Here is a 26,701-nt window from a genome sequence, read left to right on the forward strand (position 1 = left end):
CCCTCTCCCCCAGTCAAGATCTGCACCCAGCCCCTTTCCCTCCCCTCCCTCCCATCAGGCTCTACACCCAGTCGCCATCCCTTCCCTCTCCTGTCAGGCTCCAGCCCCCTTCCTTCCCTCTCCCATGTCAGGCTCCAGCCCCCTTCCTTCTCTCTCTCATGTCAGGCTCCAGCCCCTTTCCTTCCCTCCCGCTGTCAGGCTCCAGCCTCCTTCCCTCCCTCCCCCATCAGGCCCCTTCCCTCTCCCCCTGTCAGGCACCATCCCCTTCTCTCCCCCCCCCCCCCGGTCAGGCACTGCACCCACCCCCTTCCCTCCCTCCCCTGTCAGGCTCTTCACCCACTGAATCAGATTTTTTCTGCCACAGAGTGGCAATGAGCACTGCCCAAGCCCCCTTCCCTCCCAACTGTCAGGCTCTGTCTTCACTTGCGGAAAAGCGTTTCTTCTGCCGCTGAGCTACAACGAGCAGGAGCGCACTTTAGCACTCCTGGTTGGCACTGAATGGCTTTTTAATTGGCTTCTGCGAATTCTCAAATTTGCAGGAGCCAATCAAAAAGCCGCTCAGCGCCGACCAGGAGCACCAAAGTGCACTCCTGCTCATTGCAGCTCAGCAGCAGAAGAAATGCTTTTTCACGAGTGAAAACAGAACCTGACGGGTTGGGAGCGAAGGGGGTTTGGGCAGTGCTTTTTGCCGCTCTGCAGCAGAAAAAACCTGATTCCATGGATGAAGAGCCTGACAGAGGTTGGGAGGGAAGGGAGCTAGGGCAGTGCCAATTTTGGGGGAGGCTATGGCCCATGTGCCCTCCCCCTCCCGTTCTGACACCTATGCTAGGACAAACTGAAGATCCATCAAGCACAGTATCCTGTTTCATCAGTGGCCAACCCAGGTCACAAGTACCTGGTAAGATCCCAAGGAGAAAAACTGATTTTATGCTGCTTCTCCTAGGAATAAGCAGTGGATTTCCCCAAGCCATCTCAATAATGGCTTATGGGCTTCTCTTATAGGAAATTACCAAATCTTTCTTAAACCCTGCTAAGCTAACTGCATTCACTACATTCTCTGTGCATGAATTCCAGAGTTTAATTACCCGTTGAGTGAAGAAACATTTTCTCCAGTTTATTTTAAATCTACTACTTAGTAGTTGAATTGCATACCCCCTAGTTCTAGTATTCTTGGAAAGAATAAACAAACAATTCACAGTGTGGCACAGTGGTTACACATAAGAACATAAGAATTGCCGCTGCTGGGTCAGACTAGTGATCCATCGTGCCCAGCAGTCCGCTCACGCGGTGGCTCTGAGTCTAGCCTTACCTGCGTATATTCTGGTACAGCAGGAACTTGTCTAACTTTGTCTTGAATCCCTGGAGGGTGTTTTCCCCTATAACAGCCTCTGGAAGAGCGTTCCAGTTTTCTACCACTCTCTGGATGAAGAAGAACTTCCTTAAGTTTGTACGGAATCTATCCCCTTTTAACTTTAGAGAGTGCCCACTCGTTCTCTCTACCTTGGAGAGGGTGAATAACCTGTCTTTATCTACTAAGTCTATTTCCTTTATTTTCTTGAATGTTTCGATCATGTCCCCTTTCAGTATCCTCTTTTCAAAGGAGAAGAGGCCCAGTACCTGTAATCTCTCACTGTACGGCAACTCCTCCAGGCCCTTAATCATTTTAGGCGCTCGTCTCTGGACCCGCTCGAGTAGTACCGTGTCCTTCATGTACGCCGACCAGTGCTGGATGCAGTATTCCAGGTGGGGGCGTACCATGGCCCAGTACAGCGGCATGATAACCTTCTCCGATCTGTTCGTGATCCCCTTCTTAATCATTCCTAGCATTCTGTTCGCCCTTTTCGCTGGCGCCACAGCACATCGCGTAGACGGCTTCATTGACTTGTCGACCAGTACTCCCAAGTCTCTTTCCTGGGGGGGGTCTCTCCAAGTACTGCACCGGACATCCTGTATTCGTGTATAAGATTTTTCTTGCCGACATGCATCATCTTACACTTATCCACGTTAAACCTCATTTGCCATGTCGCGGCCAATTTCTCAAGTGTGTTTATGTCACATTGCAGGTCTTCACAATCCTTCTGTATCCTCACTACTCTGAATAACTTTGTATCGCCTGAAAATTTAATCACCTTGATTGTCGTACCAATTTCCAGGTCATTTATAAATATGTTGAAGAGCACGGGTCCAAGCACCGAACCCTGTGGCATTCCACTCGTGATGCTTTTCCAATCCGAGTATTGTCCATTTACCCCCACTCTCTAGTTCCTATCCATCAACCAGTTTTTAATCCACATGAGTATGTCACCCTCGATTCCATGGCTCACAATTTTTGAAAGTAGTCGTTCATGCGGGACCTTGTCGAACGCGTTCTGAAAATCCAGATATACAATGTCATCCTGGTCACCCTTGTCTATCTGCCTGTTTACTCCCTCGAAGAAGTGCAGCAAGTTCGTCAAGCAAGATCTTCCTTTTCTGAAGCCGTGCTGGCTGGTCCTCATCAGACTGTGTCAATCTAGGTGATCAATGATAAGGTCCTTTATCAGCACCTCTACCATTTTTCCCGGTACCGAGGTCAGACTCACCGGTCTGTAGTTTCTTGGTTCTCCCCTCAAACCTTTCTTGAAGATCGTCGTAACATTTGCCACTTTCCAGTCTTCCGGAATCCTTTCCGATTTGATTGACAGATTGGCTATTAGTTGGAGCAGTTCAACTATAGCCCCTTTCAGTTCCTTGATTACCCTCAGATGGATGCGATCCGGTCCTGGGGATTTATCAATTTTAAGTCTATCAATCTGCCTACTTACCTCTACTAGACTGACCGTCAACCCTGTCAGTTTCCTGTCTTCATTTCCTGCGTATAGCCTGTCAGCTTCCGGTATGTTGCGTATATTCTCTTCGGTAAATACAGACACTTAAAATGTGTTTAGTTTGTCGGTGATGGCTTTGTCCTCCTTTAGCACTCACCTTTATTCCATGGTCATCCAACGGCACCACCGCTTCCTTTGCAGGTCATTTCCCCTTAATATATCAAAAAACAACTTGAAGATTTTTGCCTCCTTGGCTATTTTTTCCTTGTAGTCTCTTTTGGCCCCTCTTACCGCCTAATGGCACCTACTTTGATGTTTGTGCTTTTTCCAGTTTTCATCCGTTTTTGACCTTTTCCATTTCTTAAACAAAGTCTTCTTGTCTCTGATTGCTTCCTTCATTGCTACAGTGAGCCATGCCGGTTCCTTGTTTTTCTACTTGGATCCCTTGTTGATACATAGTATATATAGATTTTGTGCTTCGGTAACTGTGTCCTTAAAAAGGGACCATGCTTGCTCTAGTGATTTTATAGTGCTTATCCTCTTCTTAATCTTCTTCCCTACCATGAGTCTCATCGCTTCATAATTTCCTTTTTGGAAGTTCAGTGCCGTGGCCATCGTTCTGGATCGATGTTTTGCCCCTGTGTCCAGGTTGAAGTGGATCATATTGTGATCACTGCTACAGCCTCAGCACCCTGAGAATGTGAGTTCAAACCCACACTGTTTCTTTTGATCCTGGGCAAGTCACTTAATCCTCCCATTGCCCCAGGTACATTAGATAGATTGTGAGCCCATAGGACAGACAGGGAAAATGCTTGAGTACCTGAATAAATTCATGTAAACCATTCTGAGCTCCCTTGGGGGAATGGTATAGAAAATTGAATAAATAAATAAACTTGTTCCACCAGCTGTACAGCTAGTATACGTAAGTGCTCACACCTAAATGTATACATGCTTACAGTATTCTTTAAAGGAAAGTAGGCACCTTTTCTTAATAGACTAGACTCAAATTAGATACCTTCTGAGTACCTAAATATAGGCTTTTCATGTGCCATCATTCAAAGCTACCTAAGGATTTTTTCCCCAGATGTTAGATTACTCCTAACGTACATTTAGTCCAGGCACTGTAATGGTAAGCTTTAGCTGGGAATTACTTACCATGGTTAAATCCAAAACCATGCCAATTTAGTTGCACATGATACTCAGGATCACATGCAAATTTGAGCATCCTCTATAGACCCTAGGGGTAAGTGTGAATTATAAAAGTAGCTTAAAATAGAGGAGTGGAGGAATAGCCTAGTGGTTAGTGCAATAGTCTGTAAACTTGGAAGGCTGGGTTTAAGTCCCACTGTAACTTCCTATGACCCCAGGCAACTCATTTAACCCTCCATTTCTCAAGGTACAAAATAAGTACTTGTATATAATATGTAAATCACCTTGATTGTAACCACACAGAAAAGCAATATATCAACTGCCTTCCCCTTTCTTTTCATAACTGGGCTCCTTAATACAGAACTTATATGTTTTCTTATTCTCAACTTTTTGTCACTGTTAGTTGAGGAAGAAGGTTCTGCCTTCAAAAGGTAGTCAAAAATGTATTCAGTTAATCCAATAATAAGAAAAATAGGTATCATCTTATTTTACTTTTTATTTCTTTCTTGTTTTTTTTTGGGGGGGACTGTTATTTTTCTTTTGTTTTATCTTTTACCTTTAAAATAAACAAAGAATTAGATTAGGAGTAAGTTCTGTTTTTGTGAGACTTTTTTTTAACAACGTTTCACTCGTATATAAATTGAGGTGACTCATGATAAAGTGTACTGGAAAGTGGTGACAAGCAATATAAAAGTATACAGCAAAAAAAGTGTGATTAACAGTGTTTACATATTGCAGAGATGTTATTTGCTTTTCTATAACCCCCTTCCCCCCGACACACACACAGATTTGACCTATGACAGTCAGTGGTTTTATTTATTTATATATTGCCTTTCTGTGGTACAATCAAATTAGTTTACATACTTCCCCTTTTTACAAAACCACAAAAGTGTTTTTTAGCGCAGGCTGAATGTTCTGCGCTGCTCCCGACACTCATAGAGTTCCTATGAACATCGGGAGCATTCAGTGTGCTGGCCTGCGCTAAAAAACGCTTTCACGGTTTTGTAAAAGGGGGAGATATTGACTTCAGATGCTTTCTCTGTTCCTAGTGTTAAAACCACTGACTCTCACAGGCTGAATCTAACTTGGGTATTCAGTGCTGGGGCCATGCATGATGAGCATGGGCATTGAATGTCTTGGTCAGCCACAGACACTGAAGTTATTGCAGGTGCCAGTTAATATTCAGTGCCAGCACCTACATAGTTAACTGGACTTTACTGTGTTGTCTTATATGCCTACTTAGCGGATTAGACAACAGCACTGAATATAATTGGCATCCACATAACTACTGGCTCTTCCCCATCTCCATCCTTAGATCATGCCAGCACTGGACAGTCAGAGGGGCAATTCAGTGGCACTGTATGGTTATGTGCTGCTGAATATCTGGGGACAGACCACTGATCAAGTTTTAAGTGGGCAGAAACCTCTTTGACACTTAAACCCCTTTCAATATCTACTCCTAAATCAGTTTCTATGATAAGCATATTGTATTGTCTATTCAACTTGTTCCATGTTAAGCAGGCAGTTTTCATCCAATATTCAGACCACAGGAGATAGTCATCTGTCTCCCACAGTAAACCCAGAAATTCAATGCCAGTGCCATATCCAGTGACTGGCATTGAATTTCTGGAGTTTTTTTGGCTGACCAAGACAGTCAGCTAAGCTGATATTCATCGGCTGGCTAGCTATGACATAGTGGCCAAAGATAGACCTGCTTTTTAGGTGGATCTGTTTGGCAGCTGAATTTAGCCAGCCAGCCAATGAATATTGGTGGTAACTGGCTATGTCACACAACATAGTTAGTCACTGGGCTAGCCACCAAACAGGCTATTCAGTAGGAGATTGCCAGTGTTCTCTAGCAGAAGATTGGCAGATAGACAATTATGTGCTATTTAGCCAGCTGAGAGCCATTCAAGGCCAGCTAAATAACACTGAATATCAGAACCATTGTTTGCTTTACCTTAATGTGTTTATGATCCTATAATCTTGACTTTCTTAGAAAAATTAGTGTCCATAGAAAATTAGGAGTAGCTCTATTAGTCTAGGTGACTCAAAGTCCAGTTAGATTTGAATGCAGAGAAAATGCTGGGAGACTGGTGGAATCTTTTGTTGGGGATTTATAAAGCTGCCTCACTGCAAATGAGTGTAGATGGAGCTTGTGTGATCAGTTACTATTCTTTTTCAGGTAGGACAGTCTTTAATTTCTGAGGACTGCACTAAAAAATGCATCTGTCAGCCAAACCGTGGCATGTTATGTGAAGAAGTGACCTGTGATGAGGACAAGTCTTGTACAGTGAAAAAAGGAAAGCGTGGTTGCTTTACACGTGAAGGCCAATGCACCATCACTCCCGATGGATATCTCTCTACCTTTGATGGCACGTCTGGCAAAATGCTGTCAGATGAGTATTATGAAATCGCTTCCCATTGCGATGCAGGTTCAGAGGACTGGTTCCGGGTGGTCGTGTCTACTACCATTGCTTACAAGAAAAAACAAATTCCTGGTACAACTGTATACATCATGTTTCCAAATACATTTATTGCTATAAACCGGCAGAATGAAGTGTGGGTAAGATAACAATTTATAGCATTGATTACTGAACACCAAACTATAAAATTATTAACTCTCTTTCCCCCCCCCTTTATAAAACTGTGGAAGCGGTTTTTAGTGCTGAATGCTCTGCGCTACTCCCAATGCTCAAAGGAACTCTATGAGAGTGTCGAGAGCAGCATAGAGCATTCAGCGCACCGGCCTGCGCTATAAAATGCTTTCATGGTTTGTAAAAAAAAAAAAAAAGAGGGGGGGAATGAGATTATACATAAAGAGCATATGTATTTATTCCTGACAATAATTTACCACCCTGTAAAAAAGATTCATTTATTTCAAAATGCCTAATCTGAATCAGTGTCCTCAATGAATAACCTCCACTGAAACATACTTACCAATGGTTTTCAATCTCCTCCTATAGTGAAATAAATTTTATCATTCTCCCTTACACATTCACATTACCTCTTCCCATTTGACTCTCATCCAGAAATCATTCTACTTAGCCTTACTTCTTCCTTCTTCCCTTCTAATTTTCACCAAGAAGTTATCATGATCAAGTTCAAAATTGAAGTAGGAATACCGAAAGGAAAAAGAACCATAGCGACAACTTTTAACTTCAAGAAAGGAAACTACAAAGCGATGAGAGTAATGGTAAGGAAGAAACTTAGGAACACCTCAAAGAAATGGCAGACTGTAGAGCAAGCCTGGTCTTTATTCAAGGACATGGTGATCGAGGCGCAAAATCTGAATATCCCAAGATTCAGAAAAGGGTGCAAAAAGAATCGAACAAAAGACCCGGCGTGGATAACCAAAGAAGTGAAGAAAGCGATAGGGGATAAGAAGAATTCATTCAGGAAATGGAAAAAGGACAAAACTGAGGAGAATTGGAAAGAGCACAGGAAGTATCAAAAAGAATGTCACCGAGTGGTTAGAAAAGCCAAAAGAGAATATGAAGAAAGGCTAGCCAAGGAAGCATGAAATTTCAAACCGTTCTTTAGATATGTTAAAGGGAAGCAGCCGGCTAGGGAAGAGGTGGGACCGCTGGATGACAGAGACAGGAACGGAGTGGTGAAGGAGGAGAAAGAAGTGGCGAGAAGACTAAACATGTTCTTTTCAGCTGTATTTACAAACGAGGAAACATCGAACATACCAGAACCTGAGCAAATCTTCAAAGGAGACCAAACAGATAAACTAACATCCATGGAAATAAGCCTTGAAGACATACGCAGGCAGCTAGAAAAATTAAAAACTGATAAATCGCCGGGCCCGGACAGAATCCACCCAAGGGTTCTGAAAGAACTTAAGGAGGAAATAGCGGAACTATTACAGCAAGTTTGCAATCTATCCCTGAAAACAGGAGTGATCCCGGAGGATTGGAAGATAACCAATGTTACGCCCATCTTTAAAAAGGGATCAAGAGGTGACTCGGGGAACTACAGACCGGTGAGTCTGACCTCGGTTCCGGGGAAAATGGCGGAAGCGCTGATAAGACAGCATCGATGAGCATTTTGAAAGAAATAAACTTCTAATCACAAGCCAACTACAAGGGGAGATCGTGCCTAATGAACTTACTGCACTTCTTCTAAGGGGGGACAAGTCCAGGACAAATGTCAGGAAGTTCTGTTTTACGCAGCGAGTGGTAGATGCCTGGAATGCTCTCCCAAAGGAGGTTATTAAGGAATCCACTGTGCTGGGATTCAAAGGCAAATTAGATGCACATCTCCTTACGAGAGGCATAGAGGGATATGGGTGACTAAAACTACATCAGGTGTATACCTGACTGGGCCTCCGCGTGTGCGGATCGCCGGACTCGATGGACCATGGGTCTGATCCGGAGATGGCAGTTCTTATGTTCTTCGAAGGAATTAACAAATGGATGGACAAAGGGGACCCCATAGACATCGTATATTTAGATTTCCAAAAAGCCTTTGACAAGGTACCCCATGAACGCCTAGTTGGGAAACTGAAGAACCATGGGGTGGAAGGAGACGTACACAGATGGATCAGAAACTGGTTGGCGGGTAGGAAGCAGAGGGTAGGAGTGAAGGGCCACTACTCGGACTGGAGGAGGGTCACGGAGTGCTCGGACCGCTGCTATTCAATATATTTATAAATGATATAGAAACAGGGACAAAGTGCGAAATAATAAAATTTGCAGACAACACCAAACTATTTAGTGGTGCTCGGACTAAAGAGGACTGCGAAGAATTACAAAAGGACCTGAACAAGCTAGGGGAGTGGGCGACGAGATGGCAGATGAAGTTCAATGTAGAGAAATGTAAAGTTTGGAATGTAGGAAGCAAAAACCCGAGGTACAGCTATACGATGGGAGGGATACTATTGAGTGACAGTACCCAAGAAAGGGACTTGGGGGTAATAGTGGACAAGACAATGAAGCCATCGGCACAGTGCGCAGCGGCTGCCAAAAGAGCGAATAGAATGCTAGGTATAATCAAGAAGGGTATTACAACCAGAACAAAAGAAGTTAACCTGCCATTGTATCGGGTGATGGTGCGTCTGATACAACGGAGAACTGCATCCAATATTGGTCACCGTACCTTAAGAAGGATATGGCGATACTCGAGAGGGTTCAAAGGAGAGTGACACGTTTGATAAAGGGTATGGAAAACTTTTCATCTGAGAGACTGGAAAAACTGGGGCTCTTTTCCCTGGAGAAGAGAAGACTTAGAGGGGACATGATTGAGACCTATAAGATCATGAAGGGCATAGAAAAAGTGGAGAGGGACAGATTCTTCAAACTCTCGAAAACTACAAGAACGAGAGAGCATTCGGAAAAGTTGAAAGAGGACAAATTCAAAACCAATGCTAAAAAGTTTTTCTTCACTCAACGGGTGGTGGACACCTGGAATGCGCTTCCAGAGGGCGTGATAGGACAGAGTACGGAATTAGGGTTCAAGAAGGGATTGGACAATTTTCTGAAGGAAAAGAGGATAGAAGGGTATAGATAGAGGACTACTACACAGGTCCTGGACCTGTTGGGCCGCCGCACAAATGGACTGCTGGGCGCGATGGACCTCTGGTCTGACCCAGCAGAGGCACTTCTTATGTTCTTATGTTTTCCATTCAGCTCTCATCAACATGCTCTCAATATGGTTCTCATTGGGAAGACATCATTCAGTATTTTATTTCTCTTCCTTTTCTTTCCCTTTCCTGTCCATATTATCAAAAAGGCTTTTACTATGCATAACTCACACTGTATATACCTATTCAAATTCATATGTCAGCTACTAAAGCAATATATCCTTGTGAGCAAGATTCAGCCTAGGGCCTGTACAGTCTTCCTATATGATTGTATCTCCTCATCCTGCACTCTCTGGATAGCAATGTAATGCAGCTTTCACCATGTCCCTGCATGGTCCTCTTACCTTGTAAATCACTTTGAACCTGATATTGATAAGTGCGATTCAGAAATTCAAGTTTCAAGTTTATTGTGTATTTGATTAATCGCTTACTCAAATTTCTAAGCGATGAACAAATCTTTCAAATTACAGATTACAACTGGGGAAATTAAAAACAAGTAGACATTAAGCAAATATAACAGATTAGTTACTAACAATATAAACAATAACAGAAGAAACAAAAGGAATGAATGGGTAAGGAAATACAATATTGATGATAGAAAGAGGAACAATTATGGTAGAAAACAATAGGAGGGGAAAAAGATAGTAATCTTGTAAGAGTTTATAGTGGTAGGTTTGGACTCCTAAGATAAGATTAGATTTACATTCATTTAGAAACATAGAAACATGATGGCAGATAAAGGCCAAATAGCCAATCCAATCTGCCCTTCCGCAGCACCATTTTCTCCTCTCCCTAAGAGATCCCATGTACCTGTCCCGCTCTTTCTTGAATTCAGACCTAGTTTTTTGAAACCACACGGGAAATGTCAACACCATTCCCCATGCTGCTTTGTATGGTTTGCTGCCAAAAATGATATGGAAAAATAAAAAATGTTAAGTTCTTCTATGTCGCTAATAGTGTACAGTGATTCACTTAGGCAGCCTTGGGTCCTTTGATGGGTCGCACCCACCTCTGAGGAAAGAGGAAGTTGCATCATCAGAGGCGAGCCACGACTCAGTAAAAGTCCCAAGGCTGCCTAAGTGAATCACTGCACTGACGCTACTGGCACTGCTGCAGGCAAGTACTGAGAGCTGCTGGGAGGGGAGCAGAGTGAAGGAAGCCACTGTCAGAGGCTGGGAAGCAAAACGTCGGCGCTCATCAGGCTCCCCCCTGATCTCGCCAGCCCTGCAAGGATCGGCAGGAAATTTCTGCGCACCAATCTCGCCAGCCCTGCACAGACCCCCATCAAATACACACAAGTGGGTGCAAATAGACTCAAGGTAGTGTTTTCAACTTGAGTGATTAGAAAATATTATCAAGAGCAATAGAGTAATCGCTCAATAAATCTCAACATCTACAGTTTCTATCCAGTGTTCAACTCTTGGTAACTTTTGAGCTCAGAATCAAGGAGACAATAACAGGGGCCAACCCCAGCAGTAATGTCTCACCACCCAATCATCGCATCTTAAAGCACCATTTGTGGACAGTATAGATGTTTAAATTATTGACTTAAAGTGCCACTGAGGCAAACGCTACTTATTCTTTTTTTGAACAAAAACTTATCTTGTAGCTTGCGGATATCAGGTTCCGACGTGACACGTTTCGTATCTGCTTCAGGGAACCGACATATTACAGAAGAATTTTGATAATGAGTGGTGTATACTCTGAAAGTTAAAAATGAACGGATTAAATACTTTATTCATGCTAAACGCAAATTTAAAACTCACTACTACATACATTAACAACTCCTATAGACTATGTAGGAAGGCATTCACCGTAATTAGAACACTCTTTACTTGCTGATCACACACATATTAAATCTTCCTCTCTTCGCAGCAACAGCTGCAAGAACGCCGTGAGGAGATTTAAAACTCAAGCACGTCACCATGTGATCACGTACACTTAATGGAGTGCGTGATGAGATCACAATGCCCGGCTGAAAAACAATTCATTCATCAATGGTTCAAAAAAAGAGGAGCTAGTAAAACTCCACTAAACTGTTAAAGAATCTAACCCCAGGTCCTGTTCCCAGGTCTTCATATATAGCAAGGTCTTACTGCAGCTAGTATTTAAATACCGATATATTGCCAAGATTGCTCCCTTCTGTTGCAGATGGAATGTTTCCAAGTAGCTACCATTAACCTTGATGGCCCCCAGTGGATTGTTATATAAAATTTATATCCAATCCTACTTTGAAAAATCCTCCTCTTCAGAGCAGCTGCTCTACCATCGGGAGCTGCCCCAGCGCCTCTACAGTTCTCCACGCTGCCGGACTGCTGCTTGGGATGGTGTGGGAGATGAACTCCGCCTCCCGGCAGCCCTAGCAGCGTCTTACTTTAAAAATCCTCCTCTTCAGAGCAGCTCCTCTACCATTGGGAGCTGCCCCAGCGCCTCTACAGTTTTCCACGCTGCCGGACTGCTGCTTGGGACGATGTGGGAGACGAATTGCTGCCTCCCGGCAGCCCTAGCAGCACAAAATCTTTTTTTTTTTTTTAAATCCCCTGCTTCAAAAAATATTGAGCTCCTAACCCAAACATATCTCTTGTTGTATCCAAAGATCATTTACTTCTCCTTCCTCCGTCCTGAACCACTTGTGGATCGGGCTTGTATCTGCTTTTTAAAGCTCTGGCCCCTCTCCAGCCCGTTTGAAGGCCACCAAAAAATATCCCTCAAAACCGCTCTCTAGAGCTGAAGAAATAGGAAGCCATCTCCACCCTCCTTTCTCCGCCCAGCACCACTTGTGCATGAAGAGACTGAACTTGTTACCAAATCGTTCCTCAGCTATATACTGTCTTCCTCTTTCCCAGGCAGCTGTTCCTCAGTTGTTGTTTTTTTGCATGCAAGTTGCTCAGAAGTGTTTCTGCTCTGCGGTTTTATTATTTTCACATATTTTTTTAAGTGTTTGGTCAGAGGCTCGGTGCCCAGAAGTTCCCACTTGTTGGGCCCTCTGTCTGGGAGAAGATGCAGACTGCTGCTAGCAGGTTCAACCCTCAGGGACAACTACCTAGCCAGCCTGCTTTTGTATATTTTGAGTTTAGGAGCTGTCCCCTGTGTAGCTACTTGCATCTCTGATTTATCAGGAGCTTGAGTACTGACTGTTTAGCTCCTTACCGGCTTGACCAGGATTAATAATGGACTGGATGTGTGGTCCTCTCCTCCTTCAAAACATGAGGTTTTCTGGGGATTGAGGCTTAATCCAACCTCTGTCCAACTAGTAGCCCAAAGACCAAGTTTATCCTGTAAATCTGCTTGGCAGAGTTCTTCATTTATCCCAGCTGCATTCCTGAACTGAAGCAGGCAGGCACATAGCACAGTGAGTAAAGCCTATAGGTGGGGTGGGGTCTCCAAAACTGAAATTTAAAGGTTTCTGCAGCCAGAACCAAGGTCCCCCTGCAATTTTTATATTTCAGGGAAGTCCCCATAGGATGTTTTTGGTGAGATTTTTCTGGGGGTGGCCATCTTGGATTTTAAACTCTTTTTTTCTAAAGCCTCCATCTGCCTCAAATCCCTTGATTTTGCTTAAAATCAACAGTGATGGACCCAGTGGAATTGCGAGGGTAGGAGGCGACCCCCTGTGCCTTCCTCTCCACTCTTCCATGCCAACCCCACCCCCTACTTAGAAATCTATGCAAAAAAAGATTGATGTTTAGATTTAGACCTGCTACCCTGGATGCCTAGCTGTCAGAAAAGTGTTCTGAATTAGCAGGACACCACTCGGGGAAGTCACCCTTCTTAATCCCCCAGTGTTGAGGTCACTCCCAAAAGAGAAACTGGCAAGAGACACCAAGCTCTGCAATAGCTTCAGGAAAAACAGATATTCATATTTCTAAAATGGCTCACATAGATGTCTTTAAACATCTCTGTGCCATTTCATAACATGGACATTCATGTGCCTCACATAGATGGCCATGGTTAGTTGCTGGGTTTTTTTGCCCTATTGATATTTTAGACATCTGTTTTTTCTAGAATGGTGCACATAACCAGCACATGAACATTAATTTCACCATGTATTTCAGAATATGATCTATGTTGGCAGATCTACTAGTGGAACTTCAAGTTCAGATGTCATGATTTGGACGTCTAATTTCCGACCTGAATGTCCATTCTAAAATGCCACTCCACCTCAGCAGAAAAGAAATAAAAGGATCATTCAAGGCCACTTAATTCTCACATAAAACTATTACTGTCACTAGTACTGTAGGTCTCATCAGTGCACAGCCTGACAATGGGTTGCCACAGTTGATTCACCTATTTAGATTCAAACAGTTTTTATTGATGCAAACATCATCAAATCCAACAAATACAACATCAAAGCACATCAATAATGCATCAACTATTATAATATAATATACATAATAAAAGACAAATTCCAATTTCAATATACCCCCACTTTATCTATATATGTTTGAACCTTTACTGTCCCTCTCCACACCCACCCCTCCCCACCTAATAGTACTCTCTACCCAATGATACTCTCTTCATTTAACTAAATAAAATCCCAATTAAGAGATCCACCTTAAAATCGCACTATGGTCCTTAGGATGCAAATCTTGCAAATATGAATCCCAGATTTGTATAAATAACATCTTTCACTTTCTTATAATTCCAGCATCTGTAGCTTCCCAAATGGCCAACTGATGTAATTGGTTTTGCCATGCCAAAACCTCGGAGGATCACGAATTGTCAAATATTGTAGTATACATTTTCTAGCCAAGAGACTCATTTTCCTACACAACGCCCTATTTCCTTTAGGTAAATGGCCAAGAGCTTCTGGCAAATCCAAAATAAAGAACGAAGGAGAACAGCGCAATGATCTTCCAATTATTTTTGACATATAATTTATTATTCGCTTCCAAAAGTGCTGAATTATGGGGCAAAACCAAAATGCATGACCTAATGTATGACTCTCCCTCCCACATCTATGACATAAAGGAGTAGGAAGACCTCCACTATAAAACAATTGTGTTCATGTATAATAGGCACGTAATGTAACCCTATAATACGTTTCTCTTAACCATGAACATGATGACACCCCAGGTGTCGCTCTTAAAGTACGGGCAACATCCCAATGTCTCAAACTAAGCTGTAAGTCTTTCTCCTATTTCTCCCGAATTTTCTGATAGTCTTTTTGCAAAATAGAATGAATACAAGACACTGAAAGAGACATCCCCTCCTTCTGAGCAAACAACTCTCTCAGTCTAGCACCCAAATGCAAACTCAACTGTACTCTGTCAAGGGATCTCACATAATGTTCCACTTGTATACATGCAAATTGCGCTCCCCAAGTCTCCCCCACCTTAGCCAACAATTCAGTACGAGTCAATAGTTCCCCCTCATTTCCCAGTATATGTTCCAATCTTAAAATTCCTTTTGCACCCCATAATCTGTACTCCCTAGAGTCTGTACATGGAAGAAAATCCGGATTACCCTGCAAAGGCAAGAGATCAGTATCCATTGGATTCCCTCCCAATAATTGCACAAACCAACACCATACCGTCTGTAAAGTATTTTTTTTTTTTTTTTTTTTTTTTTTTTTTTTTTTTTTTTTTCTGTGAGCAGGTTTGCAGTAGCAAAATCCTTCCATTTTTAAATCTTTATTCATTTTTTTATGTTACAACAAGTGTTACAGATAAACTCAATAGAAACTTAAATACACACTTGACTAACTCATATATTAATATCAAGTTTAACATTAATATAATAATCCCCTGTCCCACCCTCCTTCCCAACCAATAATACATAAATCAATTTTATTGTATATTCTTTAAATATTAATTTAGTATGTGATAATCAAAATTGAAAAACCCACCCCATTTCCCTCTTTACAATTATCTTATCATGGGAAAAATTCATAAGAGAAATCATGTTAACGGTCTTTAGATGTTTCCAGTGTTATTTATGGGAAAAATTATCCTTCATTACAAAAATCGGTTAATGGTCCCCATATTTTTTTAAATTTATTCATGTATCCTTTGTGTGTTGCAATAGCAAGTTCCATTTTATATATGTGGCATACCGAATTCCACCAGAACATATAGTTCAATCTATCATGTTGTTTCCAATTGAATGTAATTTGTTGTATTGCAATTCCAGTTAAAATAAATAAAAGTTTGTTATTACTGGATGAAATTTGGCTTTTTGCTCTCATAGTTGTTCCAAATAATATAGTATCATATGTCAAGGCTACCGGATTTTCTAACATTCTGTTAATTTGGGGCCAAATTGATTTCCAGAATGATAGGATAAATGGACAAAAGAATAAAAGATGATCTAATGTCCCAATTTCAATATGACAGTGCCAGCATCTATTAGATCTTGAACTATCTATTTTTTGTAAACGAGTAGGGGTCCAAAAAGCTCTATGAAGAAGAAAAAACCAAGTTTGTCTCATAGATGCTGACACCGTACATTTTAGCCTCCAAGACCAAAGTCGTGGCCATTGAGATGCACTAATTTGGTGTTTTATCTCAATGCTCCAAATGTCTCTAAGACCATTTTTTGGTTTTTTATTTATATATCCGGATATTAATTTATACCACTGTGCGGCTTTGTGACCTATTGAGTCCATCTGGAAACATAAGAATTCCAAACTGTGATATTTAGCGAGATCTTTCCATTCAGGGAACCCTTTCTGAATAGATTGCTTCAATTGCAACCATTTAAAATATTGTGTTTTATTGAGACCAAATTTTTGTTGCAATTGTGAAAACTCCAGCAATTTATCATTTTTAATTACATCATCCAAAGTGCGAATGCCTGCTATCATCCAATGTTTCCAGATGATTTTAAAACCGCCAACTTTGATCTTGGGGTTTAGCCATATAGTTTGGTTGGTTGATTTACTAATTGGAATTTGAGTAAGATTACTTATGTATTTTAGAGTTTTCCAGGTATCCATAAATATTTTATGATCTTTGTATAACCTTGGCATTTTGATACTAATTACATGATTAAGACGTAATGGAAACATAAGCCTCCATTCTAGCCAAAACCAGTCTGGAATATTATCTGTGGGTTCTGGGAGGATCCAATACATACCATGACGTAAGATATAGGCTTGATGATACCTATAAAAGTTGGGAAAATTTACCCCTCCCTCCTTAATTGGTCTTTGTAATGACGCTAGAGCAATTCTTGGTTTTTTATTAAGCCATATAAATTTTGTCAAAGTCCTATTTATTTTTGTATAAAACGAATCTTGAAAGAAAACTGGTATCATCCCCATTTGGTAACATACTATCGGTAAAATCATCATTTTTACAGTTTGTACTCTTCCCCACCAAGATAAGTGCAAAGGATTCCATTGCTCACACATTTCTATTACTTTTTGTAATAAGCATTTTTCATTAATTTTCATTGTTTCATCTACTGTTTTTGTTATCAAAATTCCAAGGTATTTAATATATTCTTCCTTCCAAACAAAAGGGAATGTATCAAATAAACCTTTTGTACAATGTATATTTAGTGGAAGAATTTCTGATTTATTCCAATTAATTTTATATCCTGAAAATTTTCCAAATTTCTCAATCAATTCAAGTAGATGTGGAATGGTGGATTCTGGATTTTTCAGATATAGTAATAAATCATCTGCGTAAGCAGATATCTTATATTCTTTATCTGAATGAGGTATACCCTGTATCTCCTTAGCTTGTTGGATAGCTAATATTAAGGGTTCTAAAACAATATCAAACAGCAAAGGGGATAAGGGACATCCTTGTCTAACTCCTCTCTGTAGATTAAATTTTTCTGAAAACGTATTATTAATATATAGTCTAGCAGAAGGGGAGCTATACATTGTTTGTATCATTTGTATAAATCCAGGACCTATACCAAACCATTCCATTGCTTGATACATAAAAGGCCATTCTACTCTATCAAAGGCCTTTTCTGCATCTAATGAAATTGCAAAAGTAGGTTCATTCATTTTCTTTGTTAAATATAACATATGGAATGTTAATCTGGTATTGTGAGATGAATGTCTTTGAGCAACGAATCCTGTTTGATGCATACCTATTATATGGGGGAGAGCTTTAGCTAATCTTAGCGCAAGTATTTTTGCTAATAATTTTCCATCTACATTTATTAAAGATATTGGTCTATAGTTTGATACCAAAGTGGGATCTTTATTGGACTTTGGCAAAACAATAGTCAAAGATTCTGCTATAGTGCCTTTAATACAACCTTTATTGAGTTGATATTGATAGAGATTTAATAAATAGGGTAATAAAAAGTTTTGAAATGTTTTATAAAATTCCACTGTATATCCATCACCACCTGGAGCGGATCCAACTCTAAGGGACTTCAAAGCTGTTCCTAATTCTTTTAGTGATATTGGTTCTTCCAAACTTCGTTTTATATGTTCAGGAATTTTTGGACCCTCTAACATTTTTAAAAATTCAAAACCATCTTTTTCTTTATTTGGATAATTTTCAGAAGAATAAAGAGATTTATAGAATTTTAAGAATTGTTTTAATATAGGTTCAATTTGTGTATATGTATTTCCATTTTCATCTTTTATTGCTATTAATTTTGTTTTTCTTTTTTTCGCTTTAAGATAGTTTGCCAATATTCTTCCTGATTTGTTTGAATTACCATAGTACAATGTTTGTTGAGAAAATAAATCCTTCCTAATCATCTTAGATGAGATCTCATTATATTTACCTTTTAATTTTAATAATTCTTGTTGAATAGAATATTCCCATTTTTCTATAAGTTTTGATTCTAAATTTTTTATCTCTTTTTCTAAGATTAAAAATTGTTTTTTAATTTGTTTTTTTAGAAAAGCCGAATAAGAAATTATTTGTCCTCTAATGGTTGCCTTAAAGGCATCCCATAAAGTTTCTCTGTTAATATCATCATTATCATTTATTTGAAAAAATTCTTTCATTTTTATTAGAAGATTTTCACAAAAATTTTTGTCAACCAACATTGTATTATCTATTTTCCAAATTGGTCTGTTATTATTTTGATCTGTAGTTTTAATTTTGATCCACACTCCACCATGATCAGATAGAATAATTGGATCAATGGCTGCTTGTGTCACTTGATGTGCAAGATGTTTTGAAGTAAAGATATAATCTATTCTTGAAAAAGAATTATGAACATGAGAACAGAAAGAAAATTCCCGACCATCAAAATGAAGTATTCTCCATATATCTATTAAATCGCAAGATTGAATCAAATTATCTAGTCCCATAGATTTCATAACTCTACCTGGGTTTTTATCTAATAAAGGATCTATTACAGCATTGAAGTCCCCTGCTACTATAAGATTTGAAGTAGCCAGTGGTATGATCAGTTGTTGAAGAGTTTTAAAGAATTCATTTTGGTTCGAATTAGGGGCGTATATATTGATTAACGTCATGGTAGTATTTCCCATATTCATTTCCACCATTATCCATCTTCCATGAATATCTGAAGCTTTTAGTTTAAATGAAGCAGAGCATTTTTTGTTAATTAAAATAGCAACACCTGCCTTTTTCCCTATAGCTGGTGAGAAAAAACACTGTTTGACCCAGCCTCCTTCTAGCTTTTTAGATTCTATATGTGAGAGGTGGGTCTCTTGTATAAGGCATATATCAGCATCTTGCCTTTTTAAAAATGATAGTGTTTTTTTCCTTTTTATCATATGATTTAGACCGTTAACATTTAAAGACATAATTTTAATATCCATTTATTTTTAAATTTTCAGGTATTAAATTATGTATATTTTCCCAATGTTTTAAGTATTTCATTTCTCTTTTTTCCTTTATTCCCATGATTTCCTTATATATTTCCCTTTTATTCCCTCCCATCCCTCTTATCCCTCCCTTCCCCCCCTTATTAATTACGAAAACTTGGATACGCAGGTTGAGGTTAGATTTAGATAACTCCCACAAGCTATTAATAATTATCTAAAGTACTACCATTTTTTTTTTTTTTTTTTTTTTTTTTTTTTATTTTTGTATATTTTCTCTTATTTTATTCTTAATTATAAGAATAAGTAAAAAGTTTTACATTCTTATGTATTGAAAGATTATTTTCTGTATTTGTATATCTTTAAATCCATAAGAATGATTATATTAAATCAATTATATCTAAGAACATTTCAATTACTATTCATTCCTTTTCAGGTGGTATATTGTTTTTACTTTAAAAAGCTTTCCAATTTAGCCTCTTTCCTCAGAACTGTGACTAGAGTTTACAGCACAGGAATCAACTCATCTCTTATATTCATTATTTTCTTATGATTCACGAGAGAATTGTCAATTAAGAGGAGCTAACATTCCCATCAGTGTTCTTGTAAGTTTTGTCTCATTAGCATACTCTCTAGACATCTATGATTTTAAAGTATCTGAGGCCTGTGCAGACAAGAGTGAAGTCCTGTGCCAAAAACTCTCCTTTTATCTCCCATAGAAGATTCCCAGATTGAACTATTGTGGATACTAAATTAAACTTAATAAATAAAAGAACATAAAATTTGCGTTTCAGATTTATTCTTTTCATATATTTCGTATTGAAATGTATTTTAATATATCTGAAACGCAAATTTAAACCTGAAGTATCACCTTCAACCGGAAATATAACAAACCAATCACTTCATCTTTTTTTTTTTTTTTTTTTTTTTTTTATAATATTCTTTGTGATTGAAGGATGATTTTCTTTCTCACTATTACTCCGCTTTCAAAATTTCGGATTCAATCAGTACATTTTTAAGTTTGTTGAAGAAACTTTCTTCGTCATCATTTGAGTTCGGAGATGTGTTTCAAATCATTTACGTTCCTGCCATTCAGTTTATTCTATTTATTCTGAATAGAATTTTTATATTTTTCAGTTTTCTTGTTTTCTATGTAGAATGTTGCAAGTTGTTTAAGTCTTTAATTTGATCATTGTGTGTTCTTTTTCCATTGCTTTCCGTTTTGATCTATCTTTAACCGTCAATAGACTTTAGTATGAACCCATTAATTGTTCTTTAGATTGTCATAGGTTGCTCCAGTTGATTTATAAATTCCTGTAGTTTTTCTGGATCTGTAAAGTTTTGCGTTTTGTTAGCAACGGTAACCTTCATAATTGCCGGGTACAGGAGCCCAAATCTAGCTCCTAGAGATCTTAGTTGTGGTCTCATGTCTAAGAATAGTTTTCTTCTTTTTGCTGTTTCTTTTGCAAAGTCCGGGACAATGTATATTTTTGAATCTTGGCATTTAAGATTTTTGATTTCCTTGGCTAATTGGCATATTTCAATTGCTTGTTGGTGTCTTAAAAGTTTGAAAATTAAAGTTCTTGGACCTGTTTGAGTGTTATTTCTTTGTGTTGGAATCCTATGGGCTCTTTCAATTTCCAGTTCCGTTTTAAATTTCAATGGTAGTATTTTAGGTAGAAATTTTTCCAGAAATGCAATCGGATCATTCTTTTCCACTCCTTCAGGTAATCCGATTATTCTTAAATTATTCCGTCTTTCACGATTCCGGCTGTCTTCAAGATTTTTTTTTATCTCTGTTATTTCTTTCCATATGATTTTGCTGTGATTCATGTCTGTATTTAATTGTTCTGTAATATCTTCTAATGTTGAAATTCTATTCTCTGTAATGTCCACTCTTTTAGTTAGGATTGCGGCATCTTCCATTGCTTTTTGTAGTTTTTTGTTACTATCTAAGACAATTTCTTTTATTTGTCTTAGTTCTTCCATAACATCCAGATTTTTTTCTGTTGGTAATGGAATTTTAGAGGGTGTACCTGGCTCAGGTTTCGACCTCTTATTGCTTCCTGATGTTCCAGCTCCTAAGTCAGCTTTATTTTGTTTAGTTGAAGTCATATTTCAATATATATTTTAGTTTTTTTTTTTTATTTGGTAGTAGTTCTTTTTAATATATTTTTTTTTATATTTTTTATATTTGCTTATAAGGAGCTATTCGTTTATCCAACCTTTCATCCAAGCCACGCCCCTTTTATTCAATATTATTAAGGCAACTGTAAGTTATTTGTTTTTTAGGCTCTATTGCAGACTCGTTGTTGGCACCTAGCCTGAAAAAATTTGTAGCCTTCTTTTCTAGCTCTCCTCTTACAAGCCCAATCGCAGCTTTTATCGAGGAGAGCAATATTCCATCCAATATATTACTTCAATCTTTCAATGTGCATGTATTTGTATTTCAGTGCCTCTCAATTACCTCAATGTCACTTTTCTTCAGGTCAAAGAAAATACCAATCTTTTTATTTGACCTTCCTCAGAGCCCAAAAACCTATATTCTCTTATATCTGAATCTCTTAAATTACAACATGAGAGATTAACATTTATATTGAATCTTTCACAGTTTATTTTTGAAGTTAGCAGCAAGGAAATAGTTAAAAACCGTTGCCAAGTAGCTTTCACTGCAGATCTCTCCTCATTTCCAGCAGAGGACAGCTATTTCAAGCAGCCCATTACCTGAATTAAGCAGGCATCAGGCATTTCAAAAAAAAAAAAAAAAAAAAAAAAAAAACTTATCCTTGTCAGTAGGCAGCTCACCGGCCGACCCAGACTTTGTAAAAGTTTCTTTTTTTTTTTTCCGATCCAAGATGGCCGCGGTCGTGTTGCAACGAGCAACTGCCTGTTAACACCCACCTTCGGGAAATCTTTCCTCTTCAAGACAAGACACTTGCACTTTCCTCTTGCTCTCTGCCAGAGAGCTTTGATCGTGCTAAAGAGGAAGGAAAGCCTCTCTGGCCTCACGGCGTCCCGGACCAGCCCACCCTGGCAACGTTTAAAAGTAAATATTGTTGTTTCTGCCTGGGGGACCCGATCTTGCCGTTTCTGCCAGCGGGGACCCAATCTTGCCGCGTTTGTCAGCGGGACCCGATCTTGCAGCTTTTGCCAGCGGGGTCCCGATCTTACCGGCTTTGTCAGCGGGGATCTGATCTTGTCGTCTCTGCTTGGGAGACCCGATTTGCTGTCTTTGCCGTTAAGACGGATTCAGCCCTCCACACCTCGTTTTTCAGAAAACGGCACTTTTTTTTTTTTTCCGATTTTCCCCTTCAATTGACTCTCCCACCTAATCAAAGAGGTAAACTCCAATTTATATACTTTTAAGAACGTTTTTTTGTAGTTTTTTTTTGAAATTAAGCTTGTTTATACAGGAGCTCTTTCTTCATCCAACCGTCATCGTTCGCGTCCAAGCCACGCCCCCCCGTCTGTAAAGTATTAAATACAACACTTGAACGAATAAGAGATGGTAACGCATTTTGCGCACTATGTAGTAACGCAAATATATCATAAGGAGCTAAAAACTCCTGTTCCATCTGAAGTGGAATATAAATGCTTGTCACATTTACCTAATCACCCAAATGACGAAGTAAACACGCATAATTATAAACCCAACCCCCCTCTATTCTAATTACCCAGCAAATATGTCAACTTTAATTTAAGTTTCTTAGCAGCCCAACAGAAATGAGTAATTTTTTATAAAAGATCTTTAAATCCTTCTTGAGTAAACATAACGGCAAAGTTTGTAACATATACAACCATTTAGGAAAGATAAACAACTTAACCAAGCAGATGCGACCCATTAAAGAAAGGGGCAACATCTACCAGGTATCCAACAATATTTCCATATTCTCTTGAAGTCTATCCACATTAAGATGATGTAATTGAGAAGTCAACATAGTCATTACTGTCCCCAAATACATAAATTGCCCTTGTGCCCAAGTCAATGGAAACTCCGACCCCCATAAAGCCTTTACCGCCACAGAGGACGTAAGCGCCTCAGATTTACCAAAATTTATACGGAAACCTGCAAAATCACCATATTCTTTAATCAATTCCAATAATGCCGATAAAGAAACAAAGGATCCGTGAGGTGTACTAAAATATCATCTGCAAAAGCCGAAAGTTTAAAAGTAGTGTTTCCAATATCAATCCCTCGTATAGATGACATTGCATATATATCCCTAATAAGGGGGTCTAAAGTAAGTACACATAATAACGGAGATAACGGACAACCCTGTGTCATCCCCCTGTAAATAGGGAACTTATCAGTTTCAAAATCTTTTAACACCAATTTAGCTTGTGGAAGCGCATACAAAGCATGAACCGCAGATACAAAAAAACCATCAAAACCATACACTTTCAATGTATCATATAGGAAATCCCATCGTACCCTGTCAAACGCCTTTTCAGCATCAAAACTGACCAGCACTGAACATCGCCCTCTGTTCCAAAGATAATAACAATTTTCTCATATTTTTAGTAATTCTCCTTCCCTTCACAAATCCCACTTGGGTATCATGAATGAGGGAGGGCAAAACAGAAGCCATCCTATTTGCCATAATCTTTGCTAACAGTTTAACCTCCGTATTCAATAAAGAAATAGGACGATATGATCCCGCTTTTTCAGAGTCTTTATTTGGCTTAGGCAATACCAGAATTCGTGCCATATTCATACAATCAGACAAAGCCTCTGCACCAACCATGATGTTAAACATCCTTGCAAGTGGATTAATAATCTCTTCTTTTAAAAGTTTATAAAACTCTACTCGCATGCCATCCTCACCTGGCGCCTTCAGCAGAGGACTATTCTCAATTGCCTGGTACACTTCTTCTGGAGTAATTGGCTCATTCAGATGCTCCCTATCACTCTCAAAAATACAGGGCAATTTTATCCCATCCAAATTTGAATTTGTTAATAATCCCCTTTCTAATGGAGGGCCATAAAGAGACTTGTAATAGCGAAAAAAAATATCTCCTATCTCCGGATCAGTTATAACCCGCTTCCCTTGTTTATTTATCAAGGCTCTAACCCTATTGGGACCCATCCTAGATGAAACCAAATGGGTTAATAGTTTTCCCCCTTTATTCCCTTGTTTATACAGTTGAAATTTATAATAAGCTATAGATTTATGTGCTCGCTGATGTAGAAGGGAAATGAGAATTATTTGGTATTCCATCAACTCCTGTCTAAGCGTTGAGTCACCCGAGTGCCCATATTTCTTCCTAACCTTTACAATATCCCTCTCCAAACATAAAATTTCCCTATCCCGAGTTTTTTTAACATGACAACTATAACTTATTGTATGTCCTCTCAACACCGCCTTTGCCGCTTCCTAAAATAAAATAGGATCCTCTTCTGCGTGAACATTATGCCTCTTATAATCTATCCATGTACTCAATAGTCGTTCTCTATATTTTTTGTCCCTATATAGTGCTAGCGGGAACACCCATCGCCACATCCTTTGAGACCCCCTACCATTCTGCCACCTTGCATATACCCATGCATGATCAGAAATTGTATAAGGACCTATATCCATCTGTACCAAATTCCGAAACACCGAATCCGTTACCCTAATGTAGTCAATACGAGATTGTGTACCATGTGCTCGAGATACATGGGTATAATCCCTCTCAAATCCAGGTAATACCCTCCAAGAATCTATTAATTCCAGATTTTCACTAAATTTTTGGATCTCCCTTTCCCCTATTCGACACATAGTACCCCCTGGCCCCGTACAATCCAAATTAGAATCATGCACAGCATTAAAGTCACCCCCAATAATTAAAGAGACCTGAGCAAAAAGCAATAATAATTGGGTTAAGTTGGCAAAAAAACCCGGATCACTATCATTTGGAGCATATACACAGCAAAAACCAAAATTCTGTTGCGCTATAACCCCTTGACAGAGTACATATCGTCCCTCTCCATCTTTACTCAAAATTTGTAAATTATTCTCTAGACCCCTACGAAACAAAATCGCTACTCCTCTGTATTTACTTTGTGCAGAAGCTGCCACACATTCTCCAACCCACCATTGCTTCAATTTCATATGTTCAATATCATTTAAATGAGTCTCTTTGAGAAAGGCCACGTCCACCTTGTGATGTTATAATTGCTGTAAAAGTTTTGTACGTTTGATGGGAGAATTAATTCCCCCCCACATTCCAAGATATAAAATTAACCAGGATCCATTTTTATTAACCATTCCACATACTCCTCCATCAAAATCCTTGTAACCTGGCCATCCCAGCCACTGGCCAAGTTCCACCCTAACATCAGCTGATCATCAAGTTTCAAAGCTAGATAGAGAGTACCATTTCCTTTCACCCATCTCTTTATTCCCAACTCTTCCCCTACTTTACCACTATAATTTCCCACCCCCTAAACCCTACCCAAAATTGTATCTCAAGACCTACCATATAGATCTTAAGATCACAAGAAAGAAGTATCCTCATCATCCCAACCACCCCAAAATACTTCTCCAACTTCCAGATAAACACCTAAGAAATCCCCACCTTCAGAACATCCCTTTCAACACACCTTACTACTCTAAGATAGACCCACCACTATTTTCATCACCAATATTAACCCTAGCAATCCATTCAACACACTTTCCGCACTCAAATAGCACTCGAACCACCCACCAATTAACTTCACAATCCTCCAAACATCCTCACACTACATGCAAACCAATAAAAAGGTCCAGGAATGACAATAATTCTTCTTAAACCAGTCGACTTCCTGTACTTTTCGCTGAGGCTCCTCTGGTTTGTCAACGTCATCCGGAAGAACCAATTATATCTTTTCCTTGGTCACCAGCATATTCTTTCACCAGGAGATTAGGAGCTCCTAATTTTTGTAACTCCGTCCAAGCCTCCTCTACAGTTTGAACACGACTAGTTGTACTCCCCACTGCCAAAGCAAATGGAAAAAGCCATCTATATTTAATACCCTCTTTACAAAGATAAGTAGTCACCTCTTGCATCTCCTTCCTTTTTCGTAAGGTAACTGCCGCTACATCCTGATAAATATCCAGTCATAAATTGTTCCATTTGTAATCTTTTAGTTTTCTTGCTGCATGAAAGATTTCCTTCTTCATTCAAAAGCTTCCCAGATACAAAATAATGTCTCGAGGTAATTTGGATTTAGGACGACCCAGAGCCCTATGCACTCATTCAATTTCAATCTCCGGTACCTGCCCCTCATTTGTCTTTGCAGTAGAGAGAATGTCTTTACAAATGTCCAAAGCAGTTCGGCGAGCATCCAAATAAGCATGTTCTTCCGGAACCCCCCTGATCCTTAGACCTCCGAGATCTATTTTCTAGATCTTCCAACTTATCTAAAATTGCCGACTCCTCCAAGTGAACTTTTGCTACTTCCTGTTGTACCGCAATAATGTC

At 39.3% G+C, this 26,701-nt stretch overlaps 1 protein-coding gene across 2 annotated transcripts in view; it reads left to right on the plus strand.

Moving 5' to 3' along the window:
• Positions 1-26,701, plus strand: part of LOC117345605 (IgGFc-binding protein-like) — a 121,124-nt gene that overhangs the window by 81,505 nt on the left and 12,918 nt on the right. For both annotated transcript variants that reach the window (XM_033914496.1, XM_033914497.1), the window contains one exon: positions 6,142-6,522. In XM_033914496.1, coding sequence (XP_033770387.1) covers positions 6,142-6,522 — 381 coding nt within the window. The remainder of the gene's footprint in view (positions 1-6,141; positions 6,523-26,701) is intronic.

The sequence above is a fragment of the Geotrypetes seraphini genome, chromosome 11 (genome assembly GCF_902459505.1).
Source record: "Geotrypetes seraphini chromosome 11, aGeoSer1.1, whole genome shotgun sequence".
Lineage (NCBI taxonomy): Eukaryota > Metazoa > Chordata > Amphibia > Gymnophiona > Dermophiidae > Geotrypetes > Geotrypetes seraphini.